The sequence below is a fragment of the Salvelinus fontinalis genome, chromosome 34, assembly GCF_029448725.1.
Source record: "Salvelinus fontinalis isolate EN_2023a chromosome 34, ASM2944872v1, whole genome shotgun sequence".
Lineage (NCBI taxonomy): Eukaryota > Metazoa > Chordata > Actinopteri > Salmoniformes > Salmonidae > Salvelinus > Salvelinus fontinalis.
The window spans coordinates 11,069,256-11,084,101 of record NC_074698.1 but is presented as its reverse complement, the minus strand read 5'-3'; the positions used below and the strand labels follow the sequence as shown (position 1 = coordinate 11,084,101).

General features: G+C 40.0%; 1 protein-coding gene across 2 annotated transcripts in view; it reads right to left on the bottom strand.

Annotated features, from left to right (window-relative positions):
* Positions 1-4,168: 4,168 nt before the first annotated feature.
* LOC129833080 (interleukin-21 receptor-like) overlaps positions 4,169-14,846 on the bottom strand; it is a 33,643-nt gene continuing 22,965 nt past the window's right edge. For both annotated transcript variants that reach the window (XM_055897367.1, XM_055897365.1), the window contains one exon: positions 4,169-6,105. In XM_055897367.1, coding sequence (XP_055753342.1) covers positions 5,404-6,105 — 702 coding nt within the window. In that variant the 3' untranslated portion in view covers positions 4,169-5,403. The remainder of the gene's footprint in view (positions 6,106-14,846) is intronic.

The following is a 14,846-nucleotide window of genomic DNA, read 5'->3' as shown; positions in this document are numbered from 1 at the left end:
TTGTTATCTTCATTCTATGGCACAAATTATTATAAATTATTTGTGTTTGTGTGCTTCCAAATCAGCCTCGCTCTCTCATGACACAATCTTTAAGTATTTGTAAGGGTTTCTGAAGAAGACCAGTTACCTTATAGTGGGGTTGTAAAATACAAACAACAGAACTCCAGCAATCACACAAACTGGAAATACAAATTTGCTGAGGACAAGGACTATAGTTGGTTCTGCTGAAGGAGAAACATAGTATATGCATCAATGGCTGTGTTTATAGAAGCAGCCAAATTTTGATATTTTTTCCACTAATTGGTCTGTCTAAACGTAGCCTAAATGGTTTCTCCATAGCATATTTTGGGACAATAACAAAGAGGAGATAGGTAAGAGTGGTATATGATTTAACTCTCCAAAGCAGATCTCTCTCACCTTCGGTTGCATCAGTCCTCAATTGCACCAATGCACTCCACGGACTCCACTGTCCTTTATATTCAGAGGACTTATATAGCTCAGATCTCACTTTCAGAACATATGTGGTATCTGGCTTAAGTCCAGATCTATCAATTAACAGAGATTTGTTTTGAGGGGACACAGAAAACACCTGAGAAAAAAATCCAGGAAACAATTTATCAAACAATCATTGACTTTAACAAGACATTGAAGCATGACTTTTATTACAATGCACTTTACCTCGCCCTTATCGCCATGGTATTTGTAGAAGCAGATTTGGTAATGGAACTCTGTTATATATGGATGGTGTTCATATCCACTCTGCCAAGTGCATTTGTAACCCTCTGAAGTCCACTGGACAGCGAGATGACTTGGAGCTGTTGGTTGAACTGATGACAGAGAGTTAGTCATTACACTTATTTGTCAGCTATAGAAAAATTTATTTTGCACAATCATAATTATTTCATGCAATTTTCCATGAATTGCAAATCAATATAATCTTCACAGGGAACTTACTATTTTTGGATGGTTCAAAGTCTGTCAAGTTATCATAGTTTGATTGGCAGTCAATGTTATAACAAAGACGTACATTGAAACAGTCCACGCTATTAAATGAAGCGTTGTTATACCTTACATTCTCATCAAAATCGGCCACAAATGTGCAACCATAACTGTCCCCCATCTCCACCAGTGGACATTTGAATGTGTTCCTGTGGAAAAATGTTCATGATTTTTGTGATTCAAATTATTAGTAATTATTTATCCTCAGCATAATATATATATTTTTCATTTAATGTTGCCTATTCATCTCTCCACTTCATGCAATGGACAGAACCAAGAGATTCATAACATAAGAATCCATCATCATCACACAATAAGCCTTACCCAGCTTCATCAGGCCAGATGAAATTCAACCAGTAGTGGGTGTTGTTGACATCTGCAGGCTTGTCAGTGATGTTCAAAGTACAGGTAATTGTAAACCAATAATCAGATACACAGGCGAGTCGATCTGTCATTTCTGTGAAGAAAGACACCCTTTTATCACAACCCATGTCACCTACTGTCACGCCCTGGCCTTAGTATTATTGGTTTTCTTTATTATTTTAGTTAGGTCAGGGTGTGACATGGGGAATGTTTATGTTTTGTTGTTTTGGGTGTTTATTTGGTAAAGGGGTTAATGGGTGTAGTATATGGTTTTGTGTTGAGTGTAGATGTTTAGCATTGTCTATGGTGGTTAGTTATCTAGGAGAGTCTATGGTTGCCTGAATGAGTTCCCAATTAGAGACAGCTGATTTCGGTTGTCTCTGATTGGGAGCCTTATTTAGGGTAGCCATAGGCTCTCATTGGTTGTGGGTAATTGTCTATGTAAGAACGTTTGTAGCCTGTATGTTTGTGCACAACGTTTGTAGCTTCACGGTCGTTTTGTTATTTTGTTAAAGTGTTTTTGTGTCGTGTTCATCTTCGTGTTAAAATAAAAGAAGATGGCATATTTTCCAACTGCTGCATTTTGGTCCGTTAATCCGCCACACGATCGTGACACCTACAGTGGGGAGAACAAGTATTTGATACACTGCCGATTTTGCAGGTTTTCCTACTTACAAAGCATGTAGAGGTCTGTAATTTTTATCATAGGTACACTTCAACTGTGAGAGACGGAATCTAAAACAAAAATCCAGAAAATCACATTGTATGATTTTTAAGTAATTCATTTGCATTTTATTGCATGACATAAGTATTTGATACATCAGAAAAGCAGAACTTAATATTTGGTACAGAAACCTTTGTTTGCAATTACAGAGATCATACGTTTCCTGTAGTTCTTGTCCAGGTTTGCATACACTGCAGCAGGGATTTTGGCCCACTCCTCCATACAGACCTTCTCCAGATCCTTCAGGTTTCGGGGCTGTCGCTGGGCAATACGGACTTTCAGCTCCCTCCAAAGATTTTCTTTTGGGTTCAGGTCTGGAGACTGGCTAGGCCACTCCAGGACCTTGAGATGCTTCTTACGGAGCCCACTCCTTAGTTGCCCTGGCTGTGTGTTTCGGGTCGTTGTCATGCTGGAAGACCCAGCCACGACCCATCTTCAATGCTCTTACTGAGGGAAGGAGGTTGTTGGCCAAGATCTCGCGATACATGGCCCCATCCATCCTCCCCTCAATACGGTGCAGTCGTCCTGTCCCCTTTGCAGAAAAGCATCCCCAAAGAATGATGTTTCCACGTCCATGCTTCACGGTTGGGATGGTGTTCTTGGGGTTGTACTCATCCTTCTTCTTCCTCCAAACACGGCGAGTGGAGTTTGGACCAAAGAGCTCTATTTTTGTCTCATCAGACCGCATGACCTTCTCCCATTCCTCCTCTGGATCATCCAGATGGTCATTGGCAAACTTCAGACGGGCCTGGACATGCGCTGGCTTGAGCGGGGGGACCTTGCGTGCGCTGCAGGATTTTAATCCATGACGGCGTAGTGTGTTACTAATGGTTTTCTTTGAAACGGTGGTCCCAGCTCTCTTCAGGTCATTGAACATGTCCTGCTGTGTAGTTCTGGGCTGATCCCTCACCTTCCTCATGATCATTGAGGCCTCACGAGGTGAGATCTTGCATGGAGCCCCAGACCGAGGGTGATTGACCGTCATCTTGAACTTCTTCCATTTTCTAATAATTGCGCCAACAGTTGTTGCCTTCTCACCAAGCTGCTTGCCTATTGTCCTGTAGCCCATCCCAGCCTTGTGCAGGTCTACAATTTTATCCCTGATGTCCTTACACAGCTCTCTTGTCTTGGCCATTGTGGAGAGGTTGGAGTCTTTTTGATTGAGTGTGTGGACAGGTGTCTTTTATACAGGTAACGAGTTCAAACAGGTACAGTTAATACAGGTAATGAGTGGAGAACAGGAGGGCTTCTTAAAGAAAAACTAACAGGTCTGTGAGAGCCGGAATTCTTACTGGTTGGTAGGTGATCAAATACTTATGTCATGCAATAAAATGCAAATTAATTACTTAGAAATCATTCAATGTGATTTTCTGGATTTTTGTTTTAGATTCCGTCTCTCACAGTTGAAGTGTACCTATGATAAAAATTACAGACCTCTACATGCTTTGTAAGTAGGAAAACCTGCAAAATTGGCAGTGTATCAAATACTTGTTCTCCCCACTGTATATTATGATCTTATACTCCTGGACATGAATCTGAACATTAACTAAATGGACAGTACAATGGAATATTGTACAGTACTTCCAGAAGAACAGCTCTCTGATAGTTGAATGATGTTCCAAACTGCACAAAGTGCCAGTAGAAGCTTCATCTTAGCATGAGTATATAGGGCTAAACCAGGAAAAACATGCATAAGTCATGTATAACGTGAAAATTATGCATTTTAACGTAATGTGGAAAGTACACAATGGAAAACATTTCTGAGAAAGGTCCATACTACCTTGTATGTGGTTCTTGTGGATAGGCATCTCTCAGAGAGAATGAATGAGTAAGTCAAGCATCATAACACTATAATAACGTGATGAGAGGAAGTCACATCCTGTTATCATATGAAAGCTGTTCGCTTCTCCACGCCTTCTTCATGCCTCTCTGTGACAAAGTTGATTACTATCTAATTGCTCAAATTAACCCATCATAATGTTTTTTATGAACATGTCTAATATTGTCTATTTCACATTGCACTCTTGCAATAAAAAAAAGGTGTTTTGTGTTGGTGTATAAGTCATACTCAAGCATCATGAATAGAATGAACTAAGTTATAGTTTATTATAATATTCCTGAAATTCATATAAAAATATGTTTTATCATACAGTGCAGTCAAATCAATCTGTTTCACCCTTCTCAAAGATTGTTTATGGAAACTAGACAGTTGTTCAACTTATTGTGATAACAGTGCAATTCGATACCTAGTGGCGAGTCAATTTATCAGATGTAGCCTACCGCTGCCAAGCTTTTTGTTTACTACCACACATTGCTATAATTTCTTATCAGCAAATGAAAATTGTAAAGAGAAATGGTCTATTTAATTTGCAGACAATGACAGAACTGCATTAAAGCAGACCTAAATCTGTGTTCTGATGCATTTTTGTATCGTACAGAAAAAGGAGACTAATATCTGAATGTTGGAACGCTCCCATTACTTAAAAAGATTGTTTTTACCACTGTGGGACTTCATGCATATGAGAAAAAAAATTGTACTTTAAATGGGCAATCGTTAGTTGAAACATTAACAAAGCCACCAGCCTCTGTTTTGGTAATAGCTGAGGGATGGGCCTGGAGAAATGTAACCACTCATAAATTCATAGGCAGCGCTGTTGATGCAAGGAATGACCATCCTATATATCAACATTTTAAGCATATTTTGAGGCTATACAGTTTTTGTTTACACTTACAATGTTTACAAACATTGGAGTAAAACAAGCTTATATTTTGGGTTCTGATTGGGTACGACAGTTGAACTAAGCTCATGAGGCATTTAAAAGTTATATTCTTCAAGAGTAAATTAGTTTATATAATTCATTCATAAGTCAAAAATGGATGTAGCAACTGCGGATTGTCCCTTTAAAGAATTAACAAGCGATTGAAAATGAATGCAAACTCCTCAATTGGATCCATTGTCACAAACGTAAGAAACATTAGATGACAAACATTATATAAAAACAATACCCTTTCTACAGGGAATTTGCATGAGAAATGAAGCTGTAAAAAATGATTAATTACATGAAGGCCAAAATCTAGGCCTGGGAAGGCCAAAATGACTTATCTACATCTATTCACATAACGCAACATGACAACTATTGTCAAACAATATTATTGTATTACTACGATAAACCATTTTTATGTTTGGAAGAAATCAATCGTACTCCACTTAAAAAAAAAACATGATGACAATATGAACAATATACCTTTGCCAGGGAAAGTAAGGCATTTTACAAATATGCTCGAGCACTGTCAGTGACAGAGGTGGTGACATCACATCACATCGTCCTGTTCTGTCCTGAATTGGTTGAGTCCTCTTGCATAGTGTTACCCGTCACCCACTGTTTGACATATTCAGAAGGGGAACTGCCTACCCCACTCAGTAAAGCAGAGTCTATCTGCTTCTCAGACTCAAAGTTAGAGTTTAAAGGGCTGCTACAGTCAGACTCAACAAAGACTCCACTGTCAATGGTGTCCACACTGTCCAGATCCAGCACCAAGGGAGGGTAGCCGTCCTCTGAGTCCAATGAAATCTGCTCTGGTTGATAGTTGCGGGCCTGTAGCTGGAGCTGCCACCTCATAGCACGCAGGCCCATTGATGCCCGTCTTCCACTCTGCCCAGATAACCCTCCTTCCTCTTCTGCCCCAGCACCAAGAGGGCCCTCCGCCTCACTGTCCATACCTCCTCTGCTGCCTCCAGAATATTGGGAGAAGCTTTCCCCACCTTGGCTGCACTTGTATGTCACCCAAGAACTCCCTGACAAAGCTCCTTCCTCCCCAGACACCATCACAGTATCGATGGAGATGTGTCCAGCGGAGTGACAGGTGCCCTGGTCTCCACTGCTGCTGCTGCTGTCTTCCTCCACACTCAGCCTGGACAGCCCGAGGATGTCTAGCTGCTTCTCAGTCATCATCTGTGTAGATGGGTTTTTCTCCAAGGGATCCAGCTCACTGAAGACGAAGACAGGTCCAACCCATTTCTGCAAAAAAGAATGATAAAATGGATGATTAAGGAGCAATAGGTACGCTTGAGGTGAAAGGTAGGCCCGCCCGGTCCAGAAACAAACCCTTGCCCCTGTAGGCTCATACAGTATGTATATATACTGTATATACAGCATGCCATTTAGCAGACGCTTTTATCCAAAGCGACGTAGTCATGCATGCTTACATTTTTACGTATTGGTCGTCTGGAATTGCAAGTGTCATGCTCCACCAACTGAGCTACACTTGAATGCAAAAGCTTGAATGGGAGCTTATCACTGTTATTGGTAGCAGGTCATGGTAACCTCGGTCATCAATATGAAGATCAATCACAGAAAGAATTACCTTTTTATTTTTTAACATTTAGAAATGTTTATGAAACTGATGGCAGTTATTTTGTACAACTCTGAACCCTTCTAGAGCAAGATGTTACCCACAGATATGAATGGACAAGCTTTTTCAATAAGATAAGAATACCTTATCTGGGTGAAGAGCAATTCTGCAGAATCCAATCACTGTTTTTTATCTGAAAAGACAGCAGTAAGTGGCCATACTGCACCACTAACAGCTGTCAGAGCTAAAGAAAGAGGGCATTTAAAAAACATCTACCTGACTGTGCTTATCATATATTGACAAAATGTAATTTGCTGTGAGGTCATTTCTATACTATATAATCAGGGACTTGCTTTATGTGTGTTCATCACTGACATTGAGCTTATGCTATAAGACATCTATCTGACTGTAGTTAGTATACCTGACTGTAGTTAGCATAGTTAGTACAGCTTTGTCATGCTCCTCAACTATAACCAAACCCTGTCGACATCCTCATGACTATGAACTTCTCACAGGACATCTGTACAGTTCAGAGAAATGTATACTGCTTAGTGAAAGGGGAACATAGAGTAAGTACATCCTTTATAAAAGCTGATTCGTTTAGGTTTACATTAGGTTGAGCAGGAATACGATCTAATGTGTCTCATGTGTGGCAGAGAAGTGAAGATACCAATCTACAGTTCTTGTAGTGCGTGCAAGATCAGTGTCTTATATCTGTGGGTTGCTTCAAGAGGATGTTTTCACAGGTTCCAGTAACTCTGGTTTATCTTTCATTAGCTTTTTCCTGCCTGCTAAATCTTTTGAAATGATGTGACTGTCGTGGACATGGCCATAATTACATATGAGGACACTGAAGCGAATTCAGGGTGTAGCCCCTAACTGGGACTCAAACCCAGATCCAGCAACTGTCAAGCCAACACCTTAACTAATACACCAAGAGGTCCAAACCTCTTGATGAGGTCGTTAGGTGTTGGGTTAAGGTCACTACATTACCAATTACCTTCAGGAGTGTGTCTCCACGCATCTCAATATCAAAATTCCTCAAGTGTACACTGCTTTCTGATGGCCGCCCTTGCTCCATCCCACTTCTGACACCAGTGTATTAAATTTGGGGGTGTAGCCCCAACGGTGACTCGGACATAGGTCCAGCGATTGTCAAGCCAACACCTTAACCATTACCATTTGGGCTCCCGAGTGGCGCAGTGGTCTAAGGCACTGCATATCAGTGCTAGAGGTATCACTACAGACTCCAGTTTGATTCCCATAGGGCAGTGCACAATTGGCCCAGTGCTGTTAGGGTTTGCCCGGGGTAGGCTGTCATTATAAATAAGAATTTGTTTTTAACTGACTTGCCTAGTTAAATAAAAAAAGAATATGCCAATAGGTCCAAACCTTTTGGGTTAAGGTTGCTACAATATAGTTTGTACACAATAAAGAAACTCAATTATAAGTCAACATCCCAGCGTTGATCAAAGCTCAGTTGATAGAGCATGGCGATTGCAACATCAGGGTTATGGGTTCGATTCCCACGGGGAACCAGTACGCAGGGGGGGGGGGGAAAGTTTCAAATGTATGCACTCACCACTGTAAGTCGCTCTGGATAAGAGCGTCTGCTAAATGACAAAAATTAAAACGATTATATTCTTGATCTGACCGAGTTCTAATCGCGCCCGCCTCTTTGCCAAATAATTGTTCGTTATGTTCACCTTCGTCTCCCGGATTAGCCTTTTTAGTAGCACATTCACCACTCTCTCAAACGGTTAACTCCACCCTCTCGTGGAACAGGCCGGGGCCTGAGACGTGAAACGAGCTACCTAAACTCAGAGTCGGCTCAGTTGAGTAGGTAGGCAAAACTGGAGATGCTGCTCGGTTTCTGACAGTGTTTGCGAGATGCCGTACAAAAGGCGATTTTAAAACCATGCCGCGACTCCTGCGGTGTCTACAGACATCCCCCAAACAAACAAAAATCGACTTTCGGAGAATGAGAGCACAACTGGTAAATAGTCAGTCACTCAGGTGGCTAGCTGCCGGTAGAGGCTTCTATTGCAGTAACTTTGAAGAGTCCATGCTATTCGGAATCCTTGTGACGTCCCCAACGCATTATAGTTTAAATGTAAAATAGTTACGGTAAGGATTAAGGTTAGGGTAGGATAGCACTAACCAACGTTGAAGTTCTCTGGCTATTATTATTTAGCCAGATTGAAGGATGAGGTAAGAAGCTAACGTTAAATGGAGCCTACCTCAGCAGGAGCAACATATAGGCTACTAAGTTCTCATAATAACTTTGCTTTACAGAGAGTATGCTACTGAGACATTGGTGTGGTGATCGAGGCTGAATGCAGAGGAGAGAGGGGAAGCTAACAGAGAGAGAGGTTAGTACAGTGGTTGCCAAAGTTGGGGTCTCGGCACCATATTTTTACTACTCTTATCAAACAAGGTAGGAACTTAAAAAGAAGATATGTTTCAATATGAACATCTCGACATGGCCTACATTAAAATGCAAACATTACAGTTAAACAAACGTCATACTTTTTCGCTTATTGGTGAATGTTCATCTTATCCATTACCCACTTTTTTTTACCACTACATCACTGATATTAATACAGACTCATAAGTAATATTCTAATAATTAATGTGAATATGATATGATTATATCTGTGTGCAGTGGTGGAAAAATTACCCTATTGCAATACTTGAGTAAAAGTAAAGATACCTTAACAGCAAATGACTCAAGTAAAAGTAAAAGTCACCCAGTAAACTACTACTTGAATAAAAGTCTAAAAGTATTTGGTTTTAAATTCCTTATTTTACACAAACCAGACGGCACAATTTTCTATTTTTTTTAATTGATTTTTGGATAGCCAGGGGCACACTCCAACACTCAGACATAATTTACAAATGAAGCATGTGTGCTTAGTGAGTCCACCAGATCAGAGGCAGTAGGGATGACCAGGGATGTTCTCTTGATAAGTGCGTGAATTGGACCATTTTCATGTCCTGCTAAGCTTACAAAATGTAACGAGTTCTTTTGAGTGCCAGGGAAAATATCTGGAGTAAAATGTACATTATTTTCTTTCGGAATGTAGTGGAGTAAAAATAAAAGTTGTCAAAAATATAAATAGTAAAGATACCCCCAAAAACGACTTAAGTAGTACTTTAAAATATTTGTACTTCAGTACTTTACACCACTGTCTGTGTGCTCCAGTTGGATGTCTGTTTGTGCGGAGCTTGATTCGTAATGCCTAGGAATACAAACGTGAACACTATCCACTGAGCGCACAAAACATTTGGAACAACTGCTCTTTCCATGACAGACTGGCCAGGTGAAAGCTATGATCCCTTATTGATGTCACCTGTTAAATCCACTTCAATCAGTGTAGATGAAAGAGAGGAGACATGTTAAAGAAAGATTTTTAAGCCTCGTGACAATTGAGACTTGGATTGTGTATGTGTGCCATTCAGAGGGTGAATGGGCAAGACAAAATATTTAAGTGCCTTTGAACGGGGTGTGGTAGTAGGTGCCAAGCGCACTGTTTTGAGTATGTCAAGAACTTCAATGCCTCTGGGTTTTTCACGGTCAACAGTTTCCCTTGTGTATCAAGAATGGTCCACCACTGAAAGGACATCCAGCCAATTTGACACAACTCTGTGAAGCATTGGAACGCATTTGACATCTTCTAGTCCCGACAAATTGAGGCTGTTCTGGGGGCATAAGGGGGTGCAACTCAATATTAGGAAGGTGTTCCTAATGTTTTATAAACTCAGTGTGTGTAATTTGAGGAAAGCGATATCTACAGTATGTAAAGAGTTGATGATTGTATCATTACAAATGACTGAACAATCGCTGATGCTACGTGTCAGTGAGAATAATTTCTCATATTTCCCCCCTTTCAGGGGTATAACATTAAAACTCTATTGCTAATAGGCTATGTGTTTGTAGATCGATTGAGGTGAATGAACCTACAGCACCCAAGGTCATAATGGCTGGGGTCATTTTTGCTTATGTTTGCTGTTCTCCGAATAGCATTTGAAAGTTTTTTAATTGCATAGAAATGCAGTAAATAAGCTTCAACTTTTTATTTTATTTTATCTGACTCCAATGTAACTCAAACCTAGTTACGACCCTGGTCATGGACACATCTTTGAGTCTTTTTCTGAGATTTTTCTTAAAATAATTTCAAAGGACAGCTTGCAAGATTGTGGTTTAGCTACTGGTCTTCTGCCAGACTCTCTGCAGCCACAGAGGAAGTAAAAGATTTCAGCGCTCTTTTCAAATACTTGCATTTTCACTATTTTATGTGCAAAGATTATTTACATCTACCCATAAACGATTTCTCATCATCTATTTGTTTTGTGTGTGTGTGTGTGTGCGCGCGCGCAATAGTTATACTCTGGATGATATGAAAAAGGATCTTTCGGACTGATCTCAGTACAAGTCCACATTGTGCCTCACCAAAGCCCAGCCCAGTACAAATTGATAATGGCATTCTGAATAGGCACTTGTTTTGACACCATGGGTTGTTCACTGACTTCAGATACAGAATCTATGTCTCTCTCTCTACACATAGTCTTTCAATGTTGGCCTATCTCAAAGTTTTTTTTTTAATGCATGGCTTTAATTTTCCCATGGACATCACTTCCCCCTACTGGATATTGATGTAACTGTAGTTGAGAAACCAGCAGGAGCCTCATTTATCAAAGGTACGTATGCACAAAAAAGACTCTTGCGTGCGCCACAAGGGAATTGAAATAATGGTTGGCTAATAAAAACATAGCGTAATGATAAAACAGATGCATTTGCCGTCAGCAAGGAGATAGTCTACATGCTGCTATGCTATGTTTCTTTGACCTTTTTTATATGGGCTTGAATCATAATCGTATTTGGAGGTGGGATGGAGACATGTTAGCTGGGTGGGGTCAGGGGAATGGGATGGGAGGGTGGGGTAGTAGTTTTTGGAGGCCCACTTATTTTTTGTTTTCTTTTCCTGTACATTCTGAATTTATTATTACTTGAACTGTAATATGATACAAATTATGTTTCTTTTTTTCCAGAGTGGCAGCCCACAGGTACAACACGAAAATATATGTGTGAAATAATGAATGGGAAACATGATATGAACAGAATACTAAATTATATGAATATTGTACCTGTAGCCCCACCCCAGCTATAGAAAAAAGAAAACAACAAAAAGAAAAGTGGTCAAGAAACAAAAAACAAAAGAGTAGACCTGGTTTGTATGAACGTTGAGGCTTGGGCACTGGGTTGAGTGTGCCCATGGATTTACTTCGTTTTTATGAGTAATGGGATGTAGGGATACACAAGGCTCATACAGGCAATGGGTCTGGATGGATGTCTATTTGCCTATTCAAATCTTTTTTGGCAGCAAGTTTGTGGTAGGAATTAAAGTGAGTGGGGTTTTGGCACGTGTGTTATACCACTGTATTATGAGTTGATCTATGAAATGATTAGCGGAATACTTGGGGAATACAGGCCTAGGCAAAGTGGGGAACAGGGCTGAGATAAGCAGGTAACAGGGATGAGGTATTTTGGCAAAGGAACTGTGCTCTAGGGGTAAGAAATAGGGCTTATAGGGCAAGGATACAGGTGCATTGGGACTTAATTGTATCAATATTAGGATATTGGCATGTGGGTCTTAGGGTAAGGGCATTGGGGTAACAGGGCCGTGGTGTATGGGTAACTGGGTGTAGGTGTGTGTGGGGTTAGTGGGTTGAGGTACATAGATATCGGGGCTGAGCAATAGGGGTTAATGTCTTAATTTTATTATAGGCATAGCACTGTATGTTTCCAATAAAACATACTTTTTCACAAACAGAAAGTATTCATATCCCTTGATTTATTCCACATTTTGATGTTACAGTCTGAATTCAAAATTGATAAAATATATGTTTTACTCAACCATCTACACTTAATGCCTAATAATGAAAAGGTTAAAACACGTTTTCAGAATACATATACTTTTTAAGTATAAATTAAACACATAAAAATCTCATTTACACTCCTGAGTCAATACTGCAATTGCCGCCAAAGGTGCTTCTATCACCAGGGGCCTCGTTTATCAACTGTGTGATTACAGCTGTGAGTCTATCCACACCTGGATTGTGCAACGTTTTCCCATTATTATTTTCAAAATTCTTTAAGCTCTGTCAAATTGGTTATTGGTCATTGCTAGTGTAACGGATGTGAAATGGCTAGCTAGTTAGCGGGTACGCGCTAATAGCGTTTCAATTGGTTACGTCACTTGCTCTGAGACTTGAAGTCGTGGCTTTTGTGGAGCGATGGGTAACGACCGTGCTTCGTGGGTGTCAGTTGTTGATGTGTGCAGAGGGTCCCTGGTTCGCGCTGGTGTCGGGGCGAGGGGACGTACTAAAGTTATACTGTTACACTAGACAACCATTTTCAGGTCTTGCCATAGATTATCAAGTAGATTTAAGTCACAATTTTACTCGGCCGCTCAGGAACATTCAGTGTCTTCTTGGTAAGCAACTCCAGTGTAGGTTTGGCCTTGTGTTTTAGGTTATTGTCCTGCTGAAAGGTGAATTCATCTCCCAGTGTCTGGTGGAAAGCAGACTGAAACAGGTTTTCCTCTAAGATTTTGCCTGTGCTCAGCTCCATTCCGTTTTTTTTAATCCTGAAAAACTCCCCTGTCCTTAATGATTACAAGCATACCCATAACATGATGCAGCCACCACTATGCTTGAAAATATGGAGAGTGGTACTCAGTAATGTGTTGTATTGGATTTGCACCAAACACAACACTTTCGTAATGAGGACAAAAAGTGAATTGCTTTGCCAATTTTTTTGCAATATTACTTTAGTGCCTTGTTGTAAACAGGATGCATGTTTTGGAATATTTTTTATTCTGTACAGGCTTCCTTCATTTCACTTTGTCAATTAGGCTAGTATTGTGGAGAAAACAATGTTGTTGATCCATCCGCAGTTTTGTCCCATCACAGCCAGTAAACTCTGTAATTGTTTTAAAGTTGCCATTGGCCTCATGGTGAAATCCCTGAGCGGTTTCCTTCCTCTCCGGCAACTGAGTTAGGAAGGACACCTGTATCTTTGTAGTGACTGGGTGTATTGATACACCACCCAAAGTGTAATTAATAACTTCACCATGCTCAGAGGGATATTTAATGCTTGCCTTTTTTTTACCCATCCAACAAAAGGTGCCTTTTGCGAGGAAAACCTTCCTGGTCTTTGTGATTATATCTGTGTTTGAAATTCACTGCTCACTGAGGGACCTTACAGATGATAATTATATGTTTGGGGTACAGAGACAATCGAAAATCATGTTAAACACTGCTGAGTCCATGCAACTTATTATGTGACTTGTTAAGCACATCGTTACTCCCGAACTTATTTATTCTTGTCATAACAAATAGGTTGAATACTTTTTGACTCAAGACATTTCAGCTTTTCATTTTGAATTAATTTGTAAAAATAAAATCGAGAAACATAATTCCACTTTGATATTATGGGTTATTGTGTGTAGGCCAGTGAATAAAAATCTCTCAATTTAATCAATTTTAAAAACTGAATGTAACACAACAAAATGTGGAAAAAGTCAAGGCCTGTGAATATTTTCTGAAGGCACTGTACTTTTCACAATACAATAATAATAAAAAAAGCAATATGGATTGCACTAAGGGTTACTAATGCATAAGATTTGCATAGTGTCATGTCTAGGAAGTGAAAACATTCTGCCTACACCGTCACAGAAATGTTATCAAATGTGCTATTGCGCTTTCTTGTAGAAACGGACATGGCCCAGTTACAACATTTCCAAATCATACAGCAAATTGTGGTATTTTTGTTACCATAAAAAGTGAATGAAGGGCGTTTTTCAGATTGTAGCGCTCCTTCACGAGTTCACAAATATAATATGGCTCTGATTTATCAATGAAAACATGTATATATTTTGTTGCATACACAAATTATAGAACCTCCACGTCTGCAATAATTTAGTACGAAATGTACACAGTTGATAAATGAGGCTCCTGATGATAAACGGTACTGGGTGTACACTTTACACCTAGGTGACACATTTGTTTCCTTCATCAGGATATAATTATAGTCATGGGTGAAAGTAAGCCGCCATGGTCCGGTAGAGTACCAGCAAAATAAATAGTGGCATTACGCCATACCGGTAAAACATGAGCCCATCACAATAATTTAAATGAAGATGGCAAGAAAACTGTAGGCTATTACACAACAATTTATCGTTGCCGCCTGTCAGTCGCAATAGAAATGAGCGAATTTACTTTTAAACGTGTGGTATACGTTCCAAAATGCTGTGTGGTTCGATGTGAACAATGACATTTTGCCAAGGCAGAGATGACTGGCAGAGGTCGAGCCTGAAACGCGCGTGGGCAGCAAGTCTCATCA